Source organism: Rutilus rutilus (assembly GCF_951802725.1).
Source record: "Rutilus rutilus genome assembly, chromosome: 12".
NCBI classification, from domain to species: Eukaryota; Metazoa; Chordata; class Actinopteri; order Cypriniformes; family Leuciscidae; genus Rutilus; species Rutilus rutilus.
Window position 1 is genome coordinate 26,956,620 of NC_140217.1, and position 27,174 is coordinate 26,983,793.

The 27,174-nt window shown below is 38.6% G+C and overlaps 2 protein-coding genes across 2 annotated transcripts in view; one reads left to right on the top strand and one right to left on the bottom strand.

The window, feature by feature from the left end:
• Positions 1 to 24,254, top strand: part of ghrhrb (growth hormone releasing hormone receptor b) — a 59,727-nt gene extending 35,473 nt beyond the window's left edge. Inside the window, exons 12-14 of the mRNA XM_084425040.1 lie at positions 200 to 241; positions 334 to 499; positions 24,043 to 24,254. Of these exons, the coding sequence (XP_084281166.1) occupies positions 200 to 241; positions 334 to 499; positions 24,043 to 24,149 (315 nt within the window). The 3' untranslated portion in view covers positions 24,150 to 24,254. The remainder of the gene's footprint in view (positions 1 to 199; positions 242 to 333; positions 500 to 24,042) is intronic.
• The window catches only part of adcyap1r1b (adenylate cyclase activating polypeptide 1b (pituitary) receptor type I), a 30,104-nt gene continuing 9,305 nt past the window's right edge, over positions 6,376 to 27,174 (bottom strand). The window contains exons 3-14 of the mRNA XM_084425041.1: positions 23,333 to 23,429; positions 14,292 to 14,402; positions 13,532 to 13,632; positions 13,256 to 13,353; positions 12,090 to 12,222; positions 9,902 to 10,055; positions 9,753 to 9,813; positions 9,579 to 9,648; positions 9,357 to 9,448; positions 9,124 to 9,253; positions 8,738 to 8,779; positions 6,376 to 6,998 (exon numbers count right to left, since the gene is read on the bottom strand). Coding sequence (XP_084281167.1) covers positions 6,810 to 6,998; positions 8,738 to 8,779; positions 9,124 to 9,253; positions 9,357 to 9,448; positions 9,579 to 9,648; positions 9,753 to 9,813; positions 9,902 to 10,055; positions 12,090 to 12,222; positions 13,256 to 13,353; positions 13,532 to 13,632; positions 14,292 to 14,402; positions 23,333 to 23,429 — 1,278 coding nt within the window. The 3' untranslated portion in view covers positions 6,376 to 6,809. The remainder of the gene's footprint in view (positions 6,999 to 8,737; positions 8,780 to 9,123; positions 9,254 to 9,356; positions 9,449 to 9,578; positions 9,649 to 9,752; positions 9,814 to 9,901; positions 10,056 to 12,089; positions 12,223 to 13,255; positions 13,354 to 13,531; positions 13,633 to 14,291; positions 14,403 to 23,332; positions 23,430 to 27,174) is intronic.

A 27,174-nucleotide genomic window follows, 5' to 3' on the forward strand; every position in this document is an offset into this window, starting at 1 on the left:
TCTAGAAGAAAATTTCAGATGGCACTTAGAGGCTTTTGCATCTGAACTCTTCATATATATATATATATATATGTATATGTATATATATTATATATTCAGTTCAAATCTATGTATATAATTTTTTTTATTTGACCTGTTCTGTGATTTATTAATGCACCCTTACTGACTGACTGTAATATTGTGTTTCTGTACATCTCAGGGTTTTGTTGTGGCTCTGTTATACTGTTTTCTCAATGGAGAGGTAAGCCACAAGTTTTTCCTAATTGTAACTATGTGTAAAACAGGAAACACATGCTGTTTTCAAAAATGCACATTAATATTTTTGCATTTCAGGTACAAGCAGAACTAAAGAAGAGAATGTGGAAGTGGCAGACACAAAATTATTTGAGATACAGTAAGAGAAGACGAACCCTCTTTACTGAGAGCAGCACAGTCACACAAATCTCAGTTTTAGAGAAATCCAGCCCTAAGGAGCTGCCGTTAATGGAGTCCCACAACAGTGAGTCGATTATCTGAAACCAATTCTTTACAATTCATCTCATTCCCCTTTTTCTCTTTCATGAAACCTCTTAACCAGGGTTCTTCTACCCTGGTCTTTGAGGTTCACTGTCCTGCCAGGTTTAGTTTTCAAACCTGATCAATCTCACCTGCAGGTAATTTTGCATTAATCCTGAATATCTTTATTAGCATGTTCAGGTGTGTTTGACTAGGGTTGGAGCTAAAGGAAAGGACGGCCAGATTTGAAGAATCCTGCACTATGCCAAAAAATAATTGAAAACGTTCAAATTCATGCAAATTCAAGCATTGTGTTATGGATATAAAATGGCTGCTAAAACAATCCAAAGATATACTTCTGTTTTCTACACACATCACATCACTGAAACAATTCAACTCTTTACTGATAAAAATACTATTTATTCATAACCCAAAAGCCCAAATTATATTGTTCAGTTTCCCCTACTGCTGGTTTAAATTAGATGGTTGGCACTGACTATTTACAGAACAAAGTCCAATACAGGACAGTTCACCGAAAAACTGTCATTTACTCATTTTGTAATCCCCATCAACTTTTATATATGGAAAAGAGCAGCTTAAATGATGATCCTTATTTAACTTTGTTAAACGTGTTGCTCTGTAATTTGTATTTATCACTCCGTTGTTTGTCACTTGAGACTTATGGTCTGCCTGCCTTGAAAGTTGATAGTGCATAATGTGTAGACGTTGAATACAGCTAATTGCCTTACAGTAAACAGACCTCATTTTGGATCCTTCACAAAATAATAGCTATCAATTAAAAAAAAGAAAGCAAGAAGGTATTTTTATATTCATAAAGGCATTCTTATTCTTAATCTTTAATTTTGTAAATTGCGTTTCAAAGCACTATATTGCACAGTGTGCTGGCCCTGTATGTGTAAAGAATTATAACATTTGTACAGGGCTTACAAAGTATTTTTCTTAAATAGCTGGTATTTTCAAAATATTGTATTCATTTTGAATCAAATTGATTGCTTTAATTAAATCATTAGGAGTTATTGAAAACAAAACATTTATAAAACACTAATCTGTCTGTGTACAAAGAGACCTTACAAAGTAGATACAAATTGTAATGAGTAGTTATAATGCATAATACTGTTTTGAAAATGGCCTATTTAAGAATCATTTGCAGTGCACACATCTGGAGCACTAGACTGTAAAGTTTCTTGTTTGGTAGAAATGTTATCTTGTTTCAACTGGTTTTGTAGTTGCTAAATGTATTTGTAAATATCCTTGCTGTATGTACAGTAGTAGATTTTATGCTATGTGTACTATGTTTACTGACATTTGTGCTCAGTTATTTGGTGGTTTGATTATAAACAGTTTAATTAATATTAGTGTTCATTTTCATTAATAATAATTGTAACGCATCACTAGTGCTATTAATTTCGATCACAATCACACACACACGTGTATATATAATATATATATAAAAATTTTTTTGCAATATGAGTTTGTGAAAGTCAATGTTCATTTTCAGTCTTTTGTGAGCCTGGATCATAATTGAACATACTGTATGTCGGATATTGTATATAGGCTGTATAAAGTTTAAATACTATATCAGTGCCATAGAAATGTGCAATAGTGTTAACTCAGAACAACCCAAATGCTTTTTTTTTTTTTTTTTTTTTTTTATCACAGCATTTATTGTTGCTCAAACATGATTTCAGACAAGAACACATTACAGGGATCATGAATTCAAAACCATCCAATTACAAAAAAGACTGTGAATCAGGAATATGCCTGTCACTTTCTGACATTATGGTTATAGCATATGCTATGCTAAAATGTATTTATTCTCTGATTGTTTTTTAATATTGTGTTGTATATTGTCTTTTTCTGGTTGTCAAAATGTTAAGATTCCCATTCCGATGACTTCTGTTGTCTTAAATGTAAGCGTTGTTGCTACATTCACCAATGCCTTAACATATTCGGTTATCAGATGTGTATTAGTTTTGTTAAATGTGCGGAGTAAATATCTTTATTTTGTGCTTTGTGACATTGTATTGTTATATGTAATGGTCATGGAACTTTGATTTGAAAATAACAACGATGTGCTAAAAACGGAAAAGTTTTTCCTCTTCGAGTACAGAGGACAATGTTGTCAAAGAAAATTCACAAATTCGCATTTTTGTAGATTACAGAGACAATAACGACATTGTAAATGAATGGCCAAAATGCATAAAAAACATTTTCCATTTTAGTTGAAAACATTATCGTGTAAACGCCTCAAATTGCAAAATTTTTGCAGCATTTCTACTATAATTGATCAAAGCAGGTGCACTTGTTACTGTATTTTTCCACAAAGGTGACATTGTATAAAACAATTCTGAATCATCTTAAAGACACATTAATACATTTTTAACATTTACATTTACTACTTTCAACATATTTACTGGTGTCTTTATGGATCGGGATTATTAATTGCAACGGGAACTTTACTTGTCAAAAACATTTAATGCAAAATCAATAGTCTATAATATACAAAAAAACGACCAAACATACATCCAATAACATACATCCAATATGACATAAAATATGCACAATGAAAAAGAAAACCATAAAACGCCAGCAACTCTCCACGAAAGCAAGTTTAGCTGCATTTAATATAATCTAGAACATTCAAATGAATCTACTGTCATTACAAGTCTCCCAAAACACTTTAATATATTCTAAATACTGTATTCTTCTTTTCTGTGAAGTTTAAAGTAAGAAACACTCAGTTTCCACATGTAGTTTGTTTGAAGCGACATCATATGTACTATACCCCTCCATTAAAAATCAAATATCTTTAAAAAAAAACATTTGATATATTACATCTAAATCCATATCTTATTCTACGTACAGTATTAGTTATCATACATTTTCACACAATTTAAATTTACAAGAAAGAAAAAAGTCCAATGTAATTTCTGTGTAAAACCCCACACACTTTTATCTCTATACCCGTGTAATGCTGACAGTTTACTTCATTTCCCCATCAGCCTGTTTTTATGTATATTCTGGTCATCATGAGTGGTAATTGCAGGCACATACTGTATGCTGAAAGGTCAATATATTCTGTTGAATGTTGTAAAGAGGTATAAAATGTGCTGATTTTCTAGTTCTGGGTAAGTTTAGAATCTGTGCCGGCACTGCAATCCCACTATTTTGAACGAGAGGTATTAGAGAGCTCTTAAGAGTAAAGTTATGTAATTTAAAATGTATTTAGTCTTAATTTATTATACAAAAATCACTGTAATAATAAACAGGATATATTAAAAATAGTCATGATGTGTTTTCAAGAAAGTGCACATGCTTGTTGGCCCTATAAGACTCACTTTTTTTTTTTTGTCATTGTGGTATTTTTTCTTGAAACAACAATATTGCTGTACATCATAAGCCACCCACTTTCTTTATGCTTTAGCAGCCACTAGATCACAGGAAATGCATGCATCGTTTAAGAGGAATAGGCAGCGATGCTGAGAACTACACATTTAAACAACATGATCAGCTCTTAGAAACAATTCAACTGAAATAAAAATCGAAATGCAAAATTCTCAATTTTTAAACAAAACTCCTGCATACGTTCTGTGAAAAGACAGGTATGAGCTATTTAGTTTTTGTTTTTTTGACATTTACACTAAAAAGTATTGCAAATTATTGATCTGCTTCAAAGTGTCCACAACGTTCAGTATTGCTAAAGCTTGTTTACTCAGTGTGTGACACAGAACAGAGTGCAATGCTAACACACACTGATCTTGTCACTGAATGAAAGGTACACTATGTGACTTTTTAGTAAATACATAATCAGTCCTTCTTCGAAAACGTGTTACGTCTGACCCTGATTCACTATGGTAAAGCTATATAAGTGCTTATATTTTATCATCGCCGACAGGCCGTCGGGATGGATCTCGCGGGAAATTGCGTACATGCATCACTCGCTCGTTCGGGTCTCGTCATATCCGTAAATTGAGAAAGGTTTCTCCAGCTCCTTTGATGCATTTATGGTGAGGGAGTGGCATAGGTTAGTTGTCACAACGAGTCTAGAAAGGTTGATATGGAGCACGTTAACCTTGAAACCTCCGGGGAATAACCCAACGCTGAACAGAGGAATCTGACAGAGCTCTAATTAAACAAGAATCAACATGGCTTGGCTGTTCAGAGATGGTACAAAACTGGGGGTTTTGAAAGGTTGTAAAACTTACTCGGATAAGGTATTTATCAACAGGTAAGGTATTTTATAGAATATTCATTGTAATTTGTAAAGCATTATCTGTTATGAAGGGTCATATTCATCCGCATTGCACAGTCACGCAGAGCCGGAGCACAACCAAAACAATGTTCTTCCGCAAAATGCATGCAGTTTTGTTAAAAGTTACATAGTGTACATTTAAAGAGACAGTGTTTAAACATTATACAGTGTTTAAAGAGAATATAAAGAATATTCATAATATTAAGAATTATTAGTTAACCGTTTATTATTGGCTACTCTCAATTCTTTGTCAAATGCTAAAATTACCTTTATCTTTGAAAAAGTTGGATACATGATCTCAATAACTGATCCTAGATCTAAATTATGTCAGTTTAAATTTCGACCCATCACATTTAAAAAATAATTATATCATAATCTATATTACAGTGTAATGTTATATATAAATATTGATCATATAAAATCTTAAATAATTTTTGACCTTGTGTGCATTTTTGTTTTGCAGTTATCATTTGAAAAACAAGGCATTTGTTTTGTGATAGATCTGTTGAAACACTAATATAAATACTTCACAAAGGGAGAATATATACATGTAAACCGTTTCTTAAATTGGGGAGAAAAACTGTAATGTATCATGATCATGTATGCAAGATGTTTGTTGCTTTCCCATATTCCCTAAATCAGCTTTTCTCAGTTTTTGGAATTGTTTTTCATATCAAATTACTTTTATTTTTTAGCATTAAAATTGAAGGCCCATAGAAAGTTATGCCAAAGAAAAACAAAAACAAACTATAGCTTAAAATCTCTAAAGGCCTCTTGGTTTGCTGAAGCGTAATAAAAGCACTTTCACAGAGTGATGCAGTTATGTGTTAGTTTGTTGTTGCAAAACCAAACAATTGTCTCTTTTGTGCAAAAAAAAAGTCACTTTGAAGAAGAAAAAAATATCTTCATATGCAGTGACATCAGTACGGCAAATGACGTCTTAAGGGATCAGATATATAAAAAAAATGATCTTTGGAATCTTAAAAGTGCTCTATTTGTAAATGTGTTTATGACATTAAATTACAAAATGAGCAAAATATAAAAAAAATGCTGAGTCAGAAAAGGTATAAGACAATTATCAACTTTCAAACAGTGAAGTAATTTCGCGTAGTTAAAATGAATTTATTCAATGAAATGAGCATAAAGATTCATAACTCTTTGCTGCTCATGCCAAACATTTTTTTGCATTGTTATATTCCAATTGACATTTTCTGTATAGCGGCTGTTTAACAAAAATAGAAGCACATGACAAGTTAAGTTACTGTTTTAAGAAAGTTTTAAATGCTAGTTCTGCTTTGTGAAAGTTAGTTTTGGAAATGTGTCGCATGATTGTGTAAAATATATCAACAGCGTCCACAATGCATGTCCACCAAATAATGTGTGTCACTGTTTGTCTTTAAACTTGATTTTCCTGCAGTCCTTCATTCTACAATTACAACTTATGAAAATCTTTACATATTAAATTCAATTTAGGAGCTGGGAATCATTTATTGATTAAGCTCCCGTGGGAAATATGTGGTTTCTTCCCCTTCAAAATGACTTTTTCATGTCGCACATCCCGATGACGCCGGAAACTGTCGTCATCCTGTTCAACTGCTTTATTTTTTGACGGTGAAATATTGAGAATCTCAAACTGCCACGAATCTTCGCAGACAGAGAAAAGAAAGCATGAGAGACTCTTGTAATGTTGATATGTACAAATATATCCACCTTGTTCAAGACCTTCAGCTTGCTGGATGGAAACACTCCTAAACACTGGATTGCTATGGATTCCTTACCTCCTCTTGGCCTGCAATTCCTTTCAGTTCAGATCAAATCCAATACGTCCACATCAAAAGTATTCATGTTTGCTTGGCTCACAATAGATCATTGGTTAGAGTGCCATAGCAAAAGCCTGTCATCTATGGACGGTTGACAGATATTACAGCTTCAACCGACACAACACAGACTTTAAAGAAGATGAAACAGGACTTGGATGTTGACAGATTATTGATAGCTTTAGTTTTGAGGAGTTTGGTCTTCAGTCTGTTCCTCTGAGCGCTCATGTGGCTGGTGTTTCCGCCTGCAGGCTGGACATGCGTATCTGTGAGCTGCTCTTGCTGAGGATTGAGAGCTGTGTGCCTCCATTCACCCCACTGCTGGCCAGGGACGGATGCCTGTGCTTCATATCCACGGCAAAATACCGGTTCACCGTCCAGCTGCGCCATTTTCGCTTGATTTCTGACTGCACCTTTGGGGGGAAACTTCAATGAGTTATTAAACTGACTGGATCAGGAGGACATCTGCAGATCTCTTTCCATGTTGGTCATGGACAAGCCTGAATTTTAAATCATCTGGTTAATAATTTACACGTAAGGCTGGTATAATGAGCACTGCAATGTGAAAGGGCCTCCAGAGACATTTCTTTATGCAAACAGAATCTTTATTAAAGGTGCTCTAAGCGATGTTGGGTGACTTCACTTCTTGTTGACGTTCGAAGTATTGGAGGCTAGCTCGACCCTCCCTCCTCCTCATCCCGTCCCCTTCCCCTCCCTTCTGTGCTTCTTGAAACAGTCATGAACCATTTAGAAAGCAAACAAACTGGATTTACCCACCTGTCCAGCAAAAACAGAGCCACCTGAATGTCGGATTGGAAGCCCTTCTGCCGGCGGAGTTCTTGCCACCTTTTGAACGCTTTTCCGATGTAAATTCGGGACTTCGCGTTCCTTCTCCCTTTCCCTATTCTTTGTTATTTGTTCATCGGAACGTCGTCTCTTTGGTCGTGTGTCGGCCATATAAAAATTCTCAAGAATATACCATTTTAACGTTAGTCGTTGCTAGGACATCTCTCCTCTAGCTAACTTCCCAATTCATGCTTCTCTCTCCTCCATTCCCCTCACACCCCCCTTCATGTGCACGCGCACTAACCCCCCAACCCCCACCCCCAAATCATTCTTGTCGGTTATTGGCTGGAACACTGTTTGTTATGTTTCGTGGCCAAGGCTGGGCCAGTTTGTTTTTCTTGCCGTTTGTGGAGCCTGGGCTGTCTACAGAGACTGTGTTTTTTTACAGTGTGTTCAGGGGACAGGCAGCTAGCGGATAGTGAGGAGATGTTTGATGGATGTGACAAAAAATGTTTTGGCCTAAAAAATTGCCTAGAGCAGCTTTAAAATGTACAAAAAATGTGTCATTTTATAATAAAATTAGGGCTGGGCAATGGTTAATCGTGATTAATCACATCCAAAATAAAAGTTTGTGTTCACATAATATATGTGTGTGTACTGTGTATAATTATTTTGTATATATAAATACACACACATGCATGTATATATTTCAGAAAAATGTATTATTTATAAATAAAATATTTATATATAATATAAATTATGTATAAATATATATGCAGTATATACATGCAAATATTTCTTAAATGCTACATGCATATGTGTGTATTTATATATACAGAATAATTATACATGGGACACACATATATTGTGTAAACACAAACTTTTATTTTGGATGCGATTAATCGTTGCCCAGCCCAAAATAAAATATTTTAATTCACTCTAAAAAAATGCTGGGTTGTTTCAACCCATGTTTGTGTCAAATATGGACAAACCCAACCGTTGGGTTTAAAAATGTCATTGAAAAAATGTAAACCAATGGTTGGGTTTGTCCATATTTGACCCAAACATGGGTTGAAACAACCCAGCATTTTTTAGAGTATGCAATTAAAATATACATTTATGCATTTCACAGATGCTTTTATCCAAAGAAGCTTACAACAGAGGACAATATTGTACTTATTTTTGTAATCTATTTATTTTACATTTCTCACTTACAATACTTAAACATTTTGGAGCGTTTTCCAAAAAATTTCAATAGGAATGCATTAGTAATTGTGGTAACTGGAATGTTGCAAACAGTATCAGTTCATACTTAGTGTGAATAACAAGACTCTTTATTCTTCAGTAGCATTTGTAAAGGACTTACCTCTCCATTGAGAAAGCAGTAAAGAACAGCTACAACAAAGCCCTGAAAAGAAAAGTTGTTTAGCCTAAGTAAGGAATAATTGACGACAGGCCGTTGAATTATCAGAAAAATAAAGTACTATAAAAAAAGCAACTTAAAACATAGTAAAATTCTTTGAAGTTTACTTGGGCAAAAATTGCAATTATTATTATCTTGTTTACTCTAATAATATATCATCAGATAAAATAAAGTGGACAAATTAATACTTTTTTTAGTTCATAATTAATGTTAACCAACATACCATACACTACAGTGTACAGAATATACATGAAATCAAAAAATGTCGTCGGTCAGTGCAAGTATTTGAAATCTCATATCTGAGAGAGCAAAAGGTGGGGGGCGTATACCTGAAAAGAACCAAGACCAAGTTCAAACACGAGTCTTTCTCTCTTGCTGACATCTTCTGGTGTGAGCGCAAAAATGGTATAGTGGATTCCAAATAGAGGGATGAGGAGAAGAGTGGAGCGAGCCAGACGCCTGTCAATCACACAACACACCAATCATGTGACTCCACAACTCAATAGAATGGTGCTAAACTTAAGAATGTAAATATATATAAAACAATATGTATATTACTAACAGATAAATGCTGGACTCATTCCCTCCAATATCTGGAGACTGGAGCTTCTGCACCAGGATTATAATGATGCCAATAAAGAGTATAAAGTTGATCTGAAGGTAAAAAAAAAAAAAGACAAGAGATATGGTGTATATTTAGTTCTGTCCTTCTGAATCAATACAATAATGCAGTAGCTTAATATTACAGTCAAAATTCTTTTGAGAGGGAATATTTTAGCCGTACCATGATGGAGGCGAGAACAGGACCCTTGATCACCCACCAGATGGCAGCATTGTCATTAATATCCCAGCAACTGCAGGCAACGTCAGATATTTAGCCAATTTGATCAGTTATTCCCCAATTGATTTATTTAATAAAAAGCATATTATTATAGATATGATAAATCCTTCATCTTACCCAATGTTATCAAAATGAGCTCTTAAGACAGCCCAGACAGCCACACATATTGTTGGAGTACCTGAGAAAACATGGGCAAATGAAAAAAACTTAATTTCACTTACAAACACTTGTATGTATGTGTTAAAAGGTGTAATTTTGGGTCGTACCCCATCCAATAATGGTGTACCAGTAGAAGTATCTTTTCTCTGGAAAGAATGTCTCAACGAGCAGAGTAAAGAGATACAATCCCTCAATGAACAGCCAGAAGTAGTTTGACAAAACACAATAATGAAAAAATACCATCACCGCCTTACACTCCACCTGCAGAAAGAAAAACTTGGGGTGAATACCGCATCATTAAAATGAATTTGTATTTACATATTCTCACTGGATAGTTCCACGCCATTGACGGAAATTTCCGCCATTTGTGAGAAAACGCTTCCCCGCCAATGGCGGAATTTTCCGGCTTTCCATGTTTTCACTGTTATACGGTAGGGGGCGCTATTACACATCTTCTGTTCTGAATGAGTACTGAATTTCCTGATAAAAACACATGCGAACTGCGAAGAAGATGCAGAAACGAGCGATATCACGTGTAATCGTATGCATATGAAACATAACTCAATCACCTACATTAAACAGCATATAAATCAAAACTGTCTAAAGAATGAATGAAAGTGAATGAAATGTCGACCCAGGACGACATAGGACTGTCAGCAGTATGGGTGTTGATGAACTCGATCTACTCCATCTATGTTTTGATCATAGGTCTGAATCCGATCTGGATGTGATATTTTCATGAATATGAGAAATGTTGCTTTTTTTATGAAACCATATACCCACATTCAAGTGTTGATAAAAAAGGCTATACTAAATATATTTAACAAAGTATTCTGGGTACAGAATACAAAAGTATTTTTGTGAAAATGGTCAAAAAATTGGGGTGAGTAAATTAATTAACATTTTCGAGTGAACTATCTACGGTGGCCGAGAGAGCTCAACGCGCTGCAACTGAAGAAAACACATGCAAATAGAAAAAAACACCCACAAATTAAGAAAACATCAGTTTTACAACACATGTGTGCTCCAAATACTCACAACACCACCAAATACAGAAACGCGCTGCAAATAGAACAGAACACAACAGAAATGTTTCGGGAGGACCCCAATAAGTGACGAACCCGGCTGGGACGTGCTTACTGCTCGTGAGCATCCCTATGCCCTAATCCCTACGAAGGGCAGAGCCCTTGAAGTGAGGACTTTGGAGTGAGCACGGCACTTGTGTGCCATTATGTAGCCGTTTGGAACGCACTTGGTGAAGGGAGCAATGAAAGAAAATGTAATTTCCTCATTATTTTCACCTGGGATGTTCCCATGACAACGATTCCCATGATGTTCCATCAGCTGTTGTTACGACAGAAATTTCTTATTATTGCTGTTAACATAACTGTTGCAAATAAATATACATTTTATACAAAAACGTTTTTAAAATATGCGTTATATATCTGTGTGTGAGTGTCTCAACTTTAAAACTTGCCGTCTCATCTTTGGATTTCTTATGAAACTTACAGTATTTAAATAACCTGACAAAATGTGTGTATGAATGAATGAATGAATTTTATTATTGTGTCATGTCCAAATAGGACCCATCCCTTTTGGGATTATAAGACACCACAAACCACTTTGTGTAACTGATGTATAGATTAAAATCTTACCCTCATGTTCTTTTTCTCTGTCTTTTTTAGTTTTCAGCTCATTGTTATCTCTTCTTTTCTCATTTGTATTCTGATGACATTGAACATATTGTAGGCCATACAAAGTTTATGTCATAAACATGTCATGTATGTTTAAAAAAAAAGTAGACTTTGAGCTATGCACGTCCCAGCCGGGTTGTCACTTATTGTGGTCCCCTGGAAACATTTCCATTGTTTTCTGTTGTATTTGCAGCACGTTTCTGTATTTGGTTGTGTTGTGAGTATTTGGAGCACACATGTGTTGTAAAACTGATGTTTTCTATTTGCATGCGTTTTCTTCAGTTGCAGCGCGTTGAGCCCTCTCAGACACCGTAACTATCCCTTTAAAAACAGAAGAGCTGTCGCACAGGGAAAGTTTCCCTGGGAAACATTCAAAGCACATTTTGCTAGTTGGCCATGCAAAAAGCAACTTTGAGGTGACTACAGAGACCTCATTATCTGAAGCAAATTAAAGCACATAACAGCAACACAAACGTGTCATTCTGAGACTAATTCCCTCCACAAAGAAATGACATGGACAACCCGGGATGTTAATGGGCCCATCACCATGACTGCTTGGGTATTTGTGTGTGATGTAAAGGGGAGAGAGACTGAGACTCACGGTGTGTGTAAAGCAATGGCTGCTGTCCTCCTCTGCATATAAAATGCCGTCTTTAATGAAGACTGAGACGGCCCTCAGGATGAAGGACACAAACAAGTTCATATGAATGAAATTCCTGGTGCAATGTAGCTTCCTGTAGGTAAAATCGAAATAAAGAAATATTACATTAAATTTAAACAAGCCCATCCTTTATGTACACTGCCATTCAAATGTTTGGGGTTGGCAAGGTTTTTTAACGTTTTCGAAAGAAATCTCGGTAACACTTTATTTTACAGTGTCCTTGTTACATATGTTACATGTACTTACCATAGTAATAAACGTAAATTATGCATAATTACATGTAACTAACCCTCAACCAAATCCTAATCCTACCCTAACCCTATAGTAACTACATGTAGTTAATTAATATCACTCAGTACTTAAATATATAATTACACTGTAACAATGAGACCTTAAAATAAAGTGTAACCGAAATCTCTTGTGCTCACCAAGGCTGCTTTTATGGCTGATCAAAAAATGTATGACACCTACATTTTTACATAACTTTTTTTTCTATTTTAATACATTTTAAAATGTATAATTTATTCCTGTGATGGCAAAGCTGAATTGTCAGCATACTCCAGTCTTCAATCACATAATCCTTCAGAAATCATTCTAATATGCTGATTTGGTGCTCAAGAAACATTTATTATTATTATTGTCCATTTTGAAAACAGATATGCTGCTTAATATCTTTTTGTGGAAACCATAATACTTTTTTTTCAGGATTCTTTGATATAAAGACAGTTCAAAAGAACAGCATTTATTTGAAATAAAAGACTATAAATGTAATTTGCTAAATATGATTTTTTTTTTTTTTAAACAAACAAAAAACTGACTTCAAACTTTTGAATCTATATTTAAGTGCATCTTGTTTGTACATCTTGGTATATTGGTTCAATATCGTAAGACATACACATTTAAATATTCAAAGAAATCTGCATACTAATTAGATTCTAATTTCAGGGGCTTAGCTTATTAAATCATTACGCCCCAAATATAGTTTATAATTGTGTATCAAAATGCCTGTTAGTGAAACCACTCTATTACTGAGATGCAGGTGTTTTTCTAAACCCGTCACTAAGACACATGTTCTCTAGTTTCTTCTGAAGCTTCTGACCTCTCACCTGAACCTGCAGAGAATGACCATGGCAGTGGTGAGAGACACCAGCGAAGTGCTATAGCCCACAGTGTACAGAGCCTTTACAGACACATAGTACATGTCCTGCAACAAAGAGTAAAAAATACTGTCAGCTAATTCAAACATGATACATTAAATGATAAAGCCCACCTCTAATGAATACTTTGCACTAAATACAGAAATAAAGGCTAGGGGGGATTAGGAATCTTCTGAGGAGATACAGAAGAAGAAGTAGACAGCAGGAAAGGTCAAGGGTGCTTACTGGAGTTGTTCCGTTTTCATTAAAAGGGCAAACATCAACGTAGTGAGGTAACATCTCCGACCAGCCATACTCAGTGCAGTTACGACTCACTTTTCCAAACTCTACAAAAGGTGCAAAAAAATCCAATACATTTCTTTGAGAAAATGAGACCAAACAATAATAAATCAAATAAACAAACAAGCAGTGTTGTTATGGTCAACTAAAATGATTAAAACATTCATTTTCATTCATCGACGCATAAATAAATATAGATGAAAAAGTTAAACGCAAATTAGTAATGTTGCCCTCAGTGTAAACCCAAATAAGGTGAAAAAATTAAGAAAAAATTTGAGGTAATCAGTTACAAAAAAAAAAAAAATACGTTAAGAAATTCAAAGTTAAATAGACCTGGCAGAATTGTATTTTGTACTCATACATTTTAATTGCTTATCATGTTAAATATTTGAGTAAGTGAATTCCTACCGTTAATCTCAATTTAAATATTTGTATAAATATTTCAAAGTGTGACTATGTGGTTGCTAAAGTATTCTGAGTGGTTTGTAGTGCATTATGGAGTTGCCAGGGTGTTTTGGGGTAGTTCCTAACTAAGTCAAAAGAGGCCAATCCCCCGTCTTTATGATAATCCGGCTCTCTAGATAAGGCCTGATTCCCTATTTTCCCTACATTTTATTTTCCAACAGGCAAAAAAAAACCTGAGTCTTTATGTATATAGTCTTTTTAAGTATATATTACCACATTTTGAGGTTTCATTCATGCTCACCGTCATTTTCTTCATTCATGACTTCAAATAGCTCAGGACAGGGCATCCAGACCACTTGTCCAATTTTTGCTGGCTGCCAGCAAGTAAGGTTGTCCCACATCCATCGGCAGACTAGAGGATTAAAAAAGAAGACATGGAGTACTAGTTGAACTCTCTGGTAACTCTGCTTCTGAACCAGTTTTTATTGGGGTATTTACGGGACCTGAGAATAGAACAGCCTAGTTTAAGATATATTTAGGTGTGCTACTTGACAGCCATTCTTAAGAAAATCAGCGCAAATGACAAGCAAGACTTGCATCTGCTCCAGTAAGGAAACAGATTGTAGGAATTCAATCAAAACAATGCCACAGCATTTTAGCATGCATGCAATAAAAATATGGTGTATTTAAAGGGATACTTCACCGATTAGCATTAAGCTTTGAAATCCGGTAGTATTTTCAAATGACCGTGCTTCCCTCCCTCATGTCCCCCTGAGACGAGAGATTTCTGTACTGTGTGTTTGAAAAAAACCCTCAGATGACGTCATTGGAGGCTTTTTTGGCCAGAGGCTATAGACTACAGCCAGTAGTAGGAGCAAGTTCCGCATGTTTTCAACCCGCCCATAGGGGGTGGGATCTCACGATAAAACGGCGTCTTTTCAGTTTCAAGTCAACTAGTAGCCTAGTTGTATAATTTCTTCCGATACTGCCCTCTGTAACCAGTAGGCGTGGCTTGGGAGTGGCCTTGTAGGGCAGCGAAGCAAGTGCATTCTGGGAGTTGTTGTCTGCATGAGCCAAAAATACATTTTCTGGCTTTTCTCAGTCTAGAATAACTTCTAAAATAATTTCACATTTCTATTACATAAATTACCCAATTTAAATACACATTCATCTTTCCAGTGGTGAAATATCCCTTTAAGGTCTATTATGTTGAAGAAAATGCTCAAATTCAGTAAATAGCCTACATAAAAATAGAGTTGTTTTTCGATACTAAAATTTATATATATATATATATATATATATGTTTTCTAATTAAATGTTAGAATAATTAGAAACTTTAGCCATGTTTGATCTTTGTTCATTTTCATTTTTCTTTCTTTCTCTCTTTCTTTACGCAGGTAAAGGTGTCAGCATCGCTCTGTGATGCATTTTTTTGTGTATTTGTGTGTATATGAACATCTTATCTTATTTATTTATCCCTTTATCTATATTTTTATTTTCAATAAATCCCTCTTCATTGAGGGGGGAAAAAGAGTTTTGCAGTGAACTAACCATGTGATGCTAAAGCATCTTATCGTCTCCATCAAGGATTAAGGACCCAAAGAGAAATAGTAAAGATGCGTGTGTGTGTGTGTGTGTGTGTGTGTGTGTGTGTGTGTGTGTGTGTGTGTCTGCTGATCTTGATTTGCATGGACAGGACAGCATCTGCCAGCTGTGTTTTTCCTCTGCTGCAAACATTAGAATGTTTTCACAGTGCTTTTACCCAGACATTCTTGCAAAGACTTCATTAAAATCTAGTCACTTTACAGTTATTTACAGTATTGCAAATGTTCTGTTTCCATTCCATTTGCATCCGTACATTCTTATTAGTAATGCTTACACACACCAGCCTTCACTGCAGCCTTATAAACTGCCCAAGTGTTTACTCTAAATTACAGGCATAAATTCAAACAACGAGAGCTTGACATTTGCTTCTTGGTGGTCTGCGTAAATGTCAAACATTTATAATAACAAAAGGCCAAGCAAGTGTTTTAAACACTCTGCCTCTTAAGCCAAGCACTCAAACATTTTGTTTCATGAATTATAACAGTCTGTAGCAAAGGTACCTGACAATACTGACGACACTCACAGAATCAGTTGTTGAGTTTATTTATTGTTGTTGTTCCATAAAAGGAAAATTCTAGAATGTCAAGGATGGAGTTTTCTATTCTAAAGCCTTTAGCGTTCCTTTCATTTAAAAAACGTGTCTTCAATCTTTTTCAAGCATACAACCTTTTGTTGCAGCGGCTCTCAACCTTACAGACTCCGAGGGCCTTCATTGTAAAAGATGATATTTGAAGGCCCCTCAAGATATTTCTGATATTTCTATATTTCTGAAATAATAAACTCAACTTTTTATTTTTTATTTAAATATGTATATAAAAGTTATATTTAGTATTGAAAACTTTCTTAATTCCGGAGGTTTCAACTGAATGTTTTTCAAGGTTTATTACCAATGAATTTACATGACTTTCTAGTAATTTGTGATTATAGTTTTTATTTTATTTTTTACTTTTCCTCACAAATAGAAATTTCTACCTGATAATATTCTTTAGAGCTTAACATAACTTGAAAAATGATATTCATTATAAAATGGTCCTTGACTTTTTAACATTTTCTTAAAAATTACAAGAAATTACTAGTTGTTGAGGGAATGAATTAAAATGAGAAATATGACATCCACTTAAATCTTAAATTTTTGCTTTTTAGCTTGTTTTAAAGCAAGTTTAGTCTTATTTTAAATAATTTTAAGCTATCTTGCGATCACTTTGGAACTGCTGAGTACTGCTGTGGTTGAGAATCACTGCTTTAATGGATAGAAAGATCAACCCCTGTGAGATATTATATAAAACTGGGTTGCACTGTAATCCAGATGCATAATAACATGCGCCGCCTAGTATCATATTGTATTTCTATAATTTTGTCATGATATTTACATTGCAGAGCCATTAAAATAATTATAAAAATTGCACATTTTCTGTTTAGCTATTGAAGTTAACTATTAACTATTAAAAATAAGATTTGGTTTAATGCATAATTATATATTTTTTTTATTGTTTGAGACAAATAATTGATGGGCCCCCAGCACTATCATCTGATTGCTTAAAGCAAATTGACGTGTATCACTCAAGAGCTGGCACTGAGAAGCCATTAAAGACCGATAACTGTCAAACACTCTTTATTGTCTGTCATGTTAAGTATTTATACAGTATAAATCTCATTTTCTTTGTAGCAGTGCCAAACACAGACCCAAATGAGGAGCTTGTACTTGAGTAAGCTTTAGAAACTGGATAAAGCCCATATAAAATGGCTGAATGAAGGAAATCGATAAAATTATATTCCAATGTCTTGTTTGTTTAGTTGGCCATAAGCATGGCTATAGCACAGTCCAAAGACAGCATGAAAAGTGAAGAGTTTGATGTAAGATAGCTACTGCTGGGAGATTATCCTACAAACATATATATATTATTATTATTATTATTATTATAGTTTAAGAAATTAAACATTATATGATAACTTAAACAAGCAAAGTTCAATTCTTTGGGGGATGCAAGGAGGACATTTTTCTTCCAGGAAAAACATTGCAACGCTCAGACAAAATGACAAATCATGATTCCTCTCCTGAGGGCAGCCATAATTACTTTTGTAAATTAGACACAGATGCATGATTAGATAAAAGACAGGGGTGTTCGTCTCAGTTCTCCAGAATCTTCCAGAAATACAACACATCGCAGGCATTCCATATTGTAGGATAATTTTTGCCTCTTATGAAATATATGATTCAAAGAGCCAATGATCCAATCAGTGTTTATTTTAAGCAGCTTAAAATAGGTGAAGTAAATGAGTAAGTTAAGGCAAAATAATGGGATGAAGATGAAGCGGTGTAAATAAGTAGCCCATACAATCCACTGACCGTTGCAAATAGTCTTGTGTATTGTGTGCTTTCTGTATTTATTTGCTCTATGTACATCTCAGCACTCAGTTCAGCTTATAGCCTAAAACTGTGCGCAGCTCTAGTTACATATTAACGCATGAGTCTATTCCCTAAGGACAGCTCCTTGTCAAATCAAAATGTCAGTATCTCATTACTGTCTATGATTGTGACTGCCCAAAGGATTATGATCAATGCCACATGCAGACAGCACTGGAGGGGTGTCAGAATCAGTTCTGGAAGAGCTCTGAGCTTATGATTTTCCCCCCATTTCCTGCGAACCGACCGTCACAGTGTCTTAAACTCTTCAGCTTATAGTCTGACAGCATTAGGTTTAATTCTGTCACCCATTTATTTCAGATCACTTGTGAAATACCTAATCTAAACTGAAACTCATTATAAAACTTATTTAAAACGTTTCTTATTATAGCTATGAATAACTGCAAGTATTCTATATTTAGATGACTAAAACGTCTCGGTTACGTATGGTAACCCACGTTCCCTGAAAGAGGGAACGGAGACGTTCGTCCGAGGGATCCGACAGAAATGGGATCTTCGCAGAGAGACCAATCTATTTAGAGAGAAACTAGACGAGCCAATGCACATTGGTATGCGATAATTGCGCTAGCTGCTTCTATCACGCAGTGCGGGTATATAATGAGCAGAAGGTGCAACGCATCTTTGGTTTTCGCTGAGGAGCCAAGCCAGGGACCCGGCTGTCTGCAGCGATGGTACAACAACATAGCGACGGGACGAACGTCTCCGTTCCCTCTTTCAGGGAACATGGGTTACCATATGTAACCGAGACATTCCCTTTCATGTCGGTCACTCCAATATTCGTCGGAGGGATCCGACAGAAATGGGATCCCTACCAACATGCCATGTTGTTGGCCCTTCCAGTGCCCTGCATAAGCTGCACTTCTCTCCCAGAGGCAGAAGCTTATGTGGGGTGTCCTGGCCACTGATGTTCCGCAAGACCCACACAGTGAGAACATTGGATAACACTTAGGAAGAACACCACTCAAGCACTCGTAGAGGGGCTCTAGCAGAAGTGATGGTGTCTACCACCGCCTGGGGTAGGTCACCTAGAACCTCTGCGTCCAGCGCAGAAGCGCAGACCACCTTGTGATGTACGCAACGGTCGCAGTGCTGTCCATATGGACCAGTACATGCTTGTCTTGAAGCGGCACCTTGAAGCGGCTGAGATCAAGACGTACTGCTAGCAACTCAAGGCAATTGATATGCCAATGTAGCTGTGGCCCCGTCCACAGACCCGAAGCTGCATGCCCGTTGTACGTGGACCCCCAGCCGGTGGCAGAGGCATCCGTGAAGACCATAGCATGCCTGGACACTTGTTCTAGGGGAACACCTGCCTGTAGAAATGAAGGGTCCAACCACGGGCTGAAGGTTTGGCGACAATGTGGGGTAATGGAAACCCAGTACGTGCCGCTCTGCCATGCCCATCTCGGGACCCGGCCTGTTGAAGTGGTCTCATATGAAGCAACCCGAGCGGCGTTACTGCGGCTGCGGATGCCATGTACCAGGAGCCTCTGAAAAAGTTTCAGTGGGGCCGCTGTCCTGCGTCTGAACGAATTCAAGCAGTTCAACACCGACTGGACGCGCTCCTCTGTGAGGCGTGCTGTCTGGTTGACCGAGTCCAGCTCCATACTGAGATAAGCGCAGGGGAGAGTTTGCTCTTGTCCCAGTTGAGCCGAAGTTCCAACAGGCTGAGGTGCCCAAAGGGAAGGACTTTGTACTGATATGCCTGACCCTCAAAAGCAAAGCGCAGGAAGGGCCTGTGTCGAGGAAGAATCTCTGCAACCCAATCTTGGGGACGGATGCATTCGAAAGTGCGTTTCTGCAAGAACATTTTGAATGGGAGATTGTGCAGGGCCCGATTCAAAACTTGCAGGTCCAAGATTGGCCGTAACTCACCGCCTTTCTTGGGTACAATGAAGTACAGTAGGAGCTGTAGAACCCTGACTTCATATCGGCTGGAGGGACCGGCTCGATCGCGTCTTTCGCCGGTCAGACTTCGATCTCTGCCCGTAAGACAGGAGCACCAGTAGCCATCACTGTGGTGAACCGGATGCACCTGAACTTGGGAGGGTGCCGGGCGAACTGAATCCCATAGCCGAGTCTGATGGTGCGGATGAGCCAGCGGGTTGGTCTGGGGAGCACTAGCCAGGCTCCGAGAGACCGTACTAGCGACTGTACTCAGAGGCACTGAGGCGGCTGGGAGTGGGGTCTGTGTGTGCGGTGCAACACTCACCTGGCTCCATGGGTGGACAGAGGATGCGTGGGAAGGCTTGACTGCGTTCTCGAACCACATACTGCTGTCTGCTGGCGATTGCAGAAGGGAATGAGAGTGGAGAGGTTTCGTAACTGCGCACCCTGTCGACCTCGCCTTCTTGTGAAGAGGGAAATGAGAGTGATGAGGCATAGCGTCGTGCACTGTCATTCTCACGCTGTTGCCAAGATGGGAACGAGAGCTGCGAGGCATAGCATCGCAAGCTGCCATTCTGGTCCTCTTGGGGAGACGGGAACGAGAGTGGTGAGGCACGGCGGTGCACACTGTCGTCCCCACCCTCGTGGCACCCTGAGATTTCAGAAACTGCTCTTTATTGAAGGTGTGGGTACCGTTGGCTGAGCCCAAAAAAATTTTTATTCTGAACCCGGCCCTCCTCCGGGGAAAGAGCAGCTCCATCCCGGTCCGGATTGCCCATCTCAGAGGTGATTTTTCACTGACCGCTCGGTGGCTGAGATGAACGGCGTCGTTTCCCTGCGAAGCTTAACGTCACAGTAGAGCTGGCTGTGGCGGAGTCCCCCTTTTTTTTTTTGCAGGGGAACGACGCCCTTGGCGACGAGGAGACTGAGGGGCAGCCCACGAGTGTTTTTGAAGCACAAAGGGGCAAGCTCTTGATTGCCTCAGCCTGCTTCTGAACTGCGGAGAACTGCTGGGCCCAGTCCTTGGCAGTGTCGCCGAAAAAGCCACCTTGTGAGATGAGAGCATCGAGAAAGGCACATTTGGTGATATCTCGCACCTCTGCAAGGTTTAGCCAGGGGGGCGCTTCTGGACCACCAGGGTGGACATCGTCTGGCCGAGGGCCAACGCTTTGACTTAATCTCAGTCAAGAGGTGGCCACACGAAGAGGAACTAGATCGGGGAATAGGCAAAGGGACTTCACCTCGTGTGAGGTACTCGAGTCTCGACCGCGCATCTAGAGCGCCGCACGACGCGCCGTGTTGCTGTGTCAGCTCGACGGCACACAGCACGTTGAACGCTCAAGCCCTTGCGAGAAAGGGAAGATGAACAACGTGCTGACATGGTCATGTTCTCCTGAGAGAACATGAACCACCCACAAATGCAGTTTCAGCATGCTTAAGCCCAGGCATGTGAGACAGTGATCGTGGCCGTCACATGAGGACAGGGAACAACCGCATCCAGAAACACACGAGTGGAATGTCACACTCATGTAAGCTCTTTTAGGAAATGTTGCTCTCTCTAGTGTCTAAGCGCACAGGGGGATGTACACGGCCAACAGCGGGAAATAGTGCAATCCGCTGAGGCAAAATAAAATAAAATACAGTACAGAACAAATAGTCGGACGTACAGTGGCACAGTGCTCATTCATTATATGCACAGCTAAACAGATGTGTTTTGAGTCTGGATTTCAATGTGACTACTGTAGGAGCACATCTGATCTCGTCTGGAAGCTGGTTCCAGCTGCGGCTGGCATAATGGCTAAAAGCGGACTCGCCATGCTTAGAGTGAACCCTTGGTATTTCTAGCTGATATGATCCTAATGATCTGAGTGATCTGTTGGGTTTATATTCAGTGAGCATATCTGCAATGTATTGAGGTCCTAGGCCATTGAATGGGGTGGTGTGGCGCAATGGATAAGACACATGCCTTTGGTGTGAGAGACCCAGGTTCGAATCCACTGTGAGACACCAATGTGTCCCTGAGCAAGACACTTAACCCCTAGTTGCTCCAGAGGCGTGCGACCTCTGACATATATAGCAATTGTAAGTCGCTTTGGATAAAAGCGTCAGCTAAATGAATAAATGTAAATGTAAATGTGAATGATTTATATACCAGTAATACTTTAAAATCAATCCTAAATCTAACTGGGAGCCAGTGTAAAGACCTGAGGACTGGTGTGATATGTTAATATTTTCTGGTTCTGCTCAGAATCCTGGCGGCAGTGTTCTGTATGAGCTGCAACTGTCTTATGGTCTTTTTGGGAAGGCCAGTGAGGAGTCCATTACAATAATCCACCCTGCTGGTGATGAAAGCATGCACAAGTTTCTCTAAGTCTTGTCTGGAAACAAAGCATCTAATTCTTGCAATATTTTTCAGATGATACTGTAGTATGCTGATTTAGTTATTGCTTTGACATGACTACTGAAACTAAGGTCTGACTCTAGTGACACACCAAGATTCCTGACTTTATTGTTTGTTGTTTGACCCCTAGAGTGAAGGTATGCGTTCACCTTGAGAACTTCATCTTTGTTTCCAAACGCAATGACTTCAGTTTTGTCTTTGTTTAACTGAAGAAAGTTTTGGCACAGGGAGTCAATGGGGCTGTAATCGTTAGGCGATAGGGCTAAGTAGATCTGTGTGTCGTCTGCTTAGCTGTGGTAAGCAATTTTGTTCTTTTTCATTATTTGGCTCATTGGGAGCATATACAGGTTGAACTGGAGTGGCGCAAGAATTGAGCCTTGAGGGACTCCGCATCATAAAGTATGCGGAAGTACTCCAATAGTAGGGCTTTACATCATAAAGTACTCCGATAGTAGGGCTTCTTCCAAAAAGAACACTCGAAAAGTCTTTAGAAGTAAGACTGCTGGAACAGAACATGAATCAGCTCGGCTCCGAAGTGAAATGCAAAGATGCGTTGCACCTGCTGCTCATTATATACCCGCAGTGTGTGAAGCAGCTGGTGCAATTATCGCATGCCAATGTGCATTGGCTCGTTTAGTTTCTCTCTAAGTAGATTGGTCTCTCTGCGAAGATCCCATTTCTGTCGGATCCCTCCGATGAACGTTGGAGTGACCGACATGAAAGGGAACAGCAGTTTCAGGTATATCTATTGTTTCCATTTACATCTAAACACTAATAGCTTTGCACTGCATATAACAGAAACATACAACATTTATGTGTGGCTCTTAAATTGAAAAATGTGTGGATCGAAATAGTATGCATACACAGTCTGACAAATAATAAGTACCACCTCCACAGACTCACATATTTGTTTGTTTTTCGATCATGGTGAGGATTGTTGGTGACTGGGTGAGTTCCTGGGACAAATTTGTCTCTAGCCTGAACTAGTGCTAAGTAAAAGCACATACACAGACTGTACACTTACCTAATTCAGGTTCACTGCTGGGGTCATCCATGGCCATCCTTTCCATGCACTTCTCTTTCTCTAACTGAATGACACAGTCTGGATGCATGCAGTAGATCTGAAAGATGTTTCAAACACAAGTGAAATGTGAGTAAGTGAGTAAGTAAAATGTAAGACACAGTAGGTGTTCAGTGCATACTTTTTAATGGTCTCATAAGTACATATTCGAAAAAGTACCCACTCGGAGAATACAATTTCAGATGTAGATTTACAGTATGGTTCCCTTCTCACATGGGGACTGCCGAGAAATACTGTTGTGATTGTGAGTTCGAAAATGTATGAGTTTGCTTATAGAATGGGGTTGTCACTCTCATAAATAACTAAACTATGTGAGAACATGAGTGTGTGAGTGTGTTGGCACTCAAATACAGGACTGACAACTGTATTCTGCTGCTTCAGTGTTTAGGCTCTTCGAGAGCATAAATGTATCACAGACATGGCATTATGTTTATTTTATTTATATATATATTTTTTTTTTCGCAAATATTACAATAAAAAAATAGGAAAATAAAAATATAAATGTCTTTAAAATATTATCAAGACAAAAAATACTTATTGATTATTTTTTAATAAAGGTATTTTAATAAAATAATAATTCATTAGTAATAATTAGTATTAGTAGAAATAGTATTCATTAGTTTAATTCTGTTTTTTTCTGAATTTTTCCACAGAGCACACTTGCGGGCCCCTGACTCTCTGTAAAGCAACATTTCATCCGCCAGTTCTTGTATCCTGTGATGATACATCAGAACTGACAGAGTACAAGGTTACAAAATAAACAATGACAGCAGCCCAACAGCAGCCAAACACAGTGAGACTTTCAAGGAACAATTAATAAATTCAATACAATTATTCCATTCTAAATTACCAACATGCTTCAAAATTCCAGACAATAAACATCATTCTACTAAGAGTTAAATGCATTTATGAGACATCATTCATTATAAACATAGTTTAAGTTTTAGATCTTTTAGAAGAGCTCAGAGGGAAAATAAATACATTAATTGCAAAGCTTTGAATATAAGTATTAATATCCCATTGTTGCAGCAATGTTTTCTCACAAATATCCTTTAAATTTGTGTAAAAAACTAAAAAAGTATATATGTATATATACATAACCTGCTGCCCACTCCTAGCAGTTCTTGAATATTGCTTATCTTAAAATTAAACAGTTTTCAAATAGACACAATAGTGCACACACCCACACACAGCACACAAGACATGAATTATCTTTAGCCCAGGGTCGAATGAAATTCTGAACCAATCCAAACGTGTGTTCCTTCGTATCTCTCCCACTCAGTGTAAGCTTTAAGAAATCTCTCCTTCCTGCATCATGTATCTACCAGGCCATTCATCTTATATTTTTGTAGAAAAACAAAATTGAGTAATGTTCCACAGTAGGCTACATAGTTTTCTTCTCACAGGAGGTAGTGTTCTCCATCCAGTTGAAAATTTGCAACATATACAAATTAATTTTGACTATATACCGTCAGTTAGAGTGCATCTTACTCACACATGTGTCCAAACTTTGCTGATGGATATGTGCGCAGCGTTGTTTGTTGTTGTCAACTAGGGTTACAGTTGTGTGTTTACACTGCACACTCACTTTCGCTTGAATCCAAATTAAACCATCATCACTGTCATCCCTTACATGTGTTTTGTTGAACTAGTGATGCCATCATCAGCTAAAATGCATGTGCAGGTTCCTTTAACTTCCTGAACAAGCTCACACCCGAGTCCGAGTTGCTTTCACATTCACGTGAATCACACCACAGTTCCAGTGCAACTGAACTCAGACCACCTCCTACAGGTAGTCTCGGGTTCAGTATCCCAGTGCACTCCTGGGTCTGCATGACAGCTTTCACATTACCAATTTTTCATGCGAACCATGCCCTGTTTCAAACTAAACTGCCAGTGTGAAAGCACCCTGAATATTGTTTATAGATAATGACATTTTTCATCATGCATGCATGACCCCATTTTTTTTCTCAAAAGGATTTTTGTATTTATGAAAAACTGCAACAGATCCCCATGTTAAAAAAAAAATCCTTCATCAGCAACTGCCTAAAATACACAATGGATTTAACAGAATATGAAATCAAGTTATTGGATATAATAAATGTCTCAGGTTACGACTGTAACCCTAGTTCCCTGAGAAGGGAACGAGACGCTGCGTCGATGACGCTTTGGGAACGCCCCTGCATGATTGTGCCTGAAGCACTTGTGTCAACTAGTCCAATGGCGAGAGTCACGGGTGGGTGACATCACGACCAGGAAAGGATAAAAGCACATCCGGTCTGACCGGCGTTAGCTTCGATTTAGCCGAAGCAAGTCGATCACAGGAAAACAGGGAGTATGACAAAGTGATGCAGCGTCGCAGAGAACTTGTGCTGCGTCGATGACGCTTTGTGAACGAGAATGCCCGAACGGCATACGAACCAGAGCCTGTCTGTGTGAAAACTGAGAGCACAACTAAGACAAGAGCACCTGTGAACCTGGGGTAGCGCCCAGGTCGAAGTTGTAAAACCTTACGAATGTGAGCGGAGAGGACCAGCCTGCCGCATACCACATCCTGCAGGGATCCTGCCTTATATAATAAGGCTTCTAAGCCACCATACACCTGTCCTGGTTTACAAGCAGTTTTGAACTCGAGTTTCTTGACTGCACGATTCAACTGAGATCTAGTATAGGACGTAACCCCCCATAATTTTTCGGTACAATGAAGTAATGGCTGTAAAAACCCAATTCTCTGTTGGGTGAATACACCTGCTCTATAGCTACCTTCACTAACAGAGTTTTCTCTTCTTGCTCCATTACCAGAGCCTGCTCGGGATGCACTAACGTGAGCAACGTTGTAGTGTGGTGGACGAGAACCGAACTGGATTCTGTAGCCTTACTCTATGATCTGCAGGACACACTGAGATATATTTGGCAGATTCTTCCATTCTGTCAGATAGTCTACTAAGGGTACCAGCCTCTCGAGACTGGCCTCTGGTGTAATTGGAACAGCCACTTCAGTGACCTGAAGCATACTGGCAGGAAACAACCAAACTGACTGTTTTTGAACCCCCCTCAGGGGGTGCGATTTTGACGCAGCGTCGTGGTGACACTGAGCCATGTGCTCGCTGGAGACCGCTGCGCCCCGAGGCACCAAGGGTGGCGGGGTTGGCAGAACGGCCCCCTGAGAGCACCAAGGTGGGACGGGCACTGTATACTGAGGTGTACACCGCTCCACCTCGGTCGGGGCTGCCCTCAGAAGTTTGACACCAGTGGCATTAGGACCTTTCTTTGGCCGAAGCCTTTTTCGCAGGAACAATGGTCCTCAGATCCATCTTCTGCTTCAAAGGCTTCGGTTGGGAATGCCATCCCGGTCCCCAATCTTTCTGAGGGAGAGCACAGGAAATGACACTCTATGCTGTACAAGGAGTTTGTTAATGGCTAGGGCTGCCCCGCCCAGCAGCCCCCCATTTACACCTTACCCACCAGCGCCATAGTAGTTCTAAATGGCCTGGAGGGTAATGCCGAGCCTTAAGGGGAGCCTTAAGCCGTGACAGGACTCATAGCTCGCAAGCGTCTGTTCTGCCGTTGGCATCGGCCCATACCCAAGCTCTTTCAGCCCCCTTTATTAAACATATTTTGAGAACTGAAAAACCGAGCTGAAAGGGTTTGATCCAGGATCTCGAATTGTATTAGTGGATATCGGGAAAAACTGGAAGGCCCTGACATGGAAGTTATAAACTCTAAAAACTACTTGTACGCAGGGGATTGAGATGGCGAATCTTCAATTCCCTTAATTCAATGCT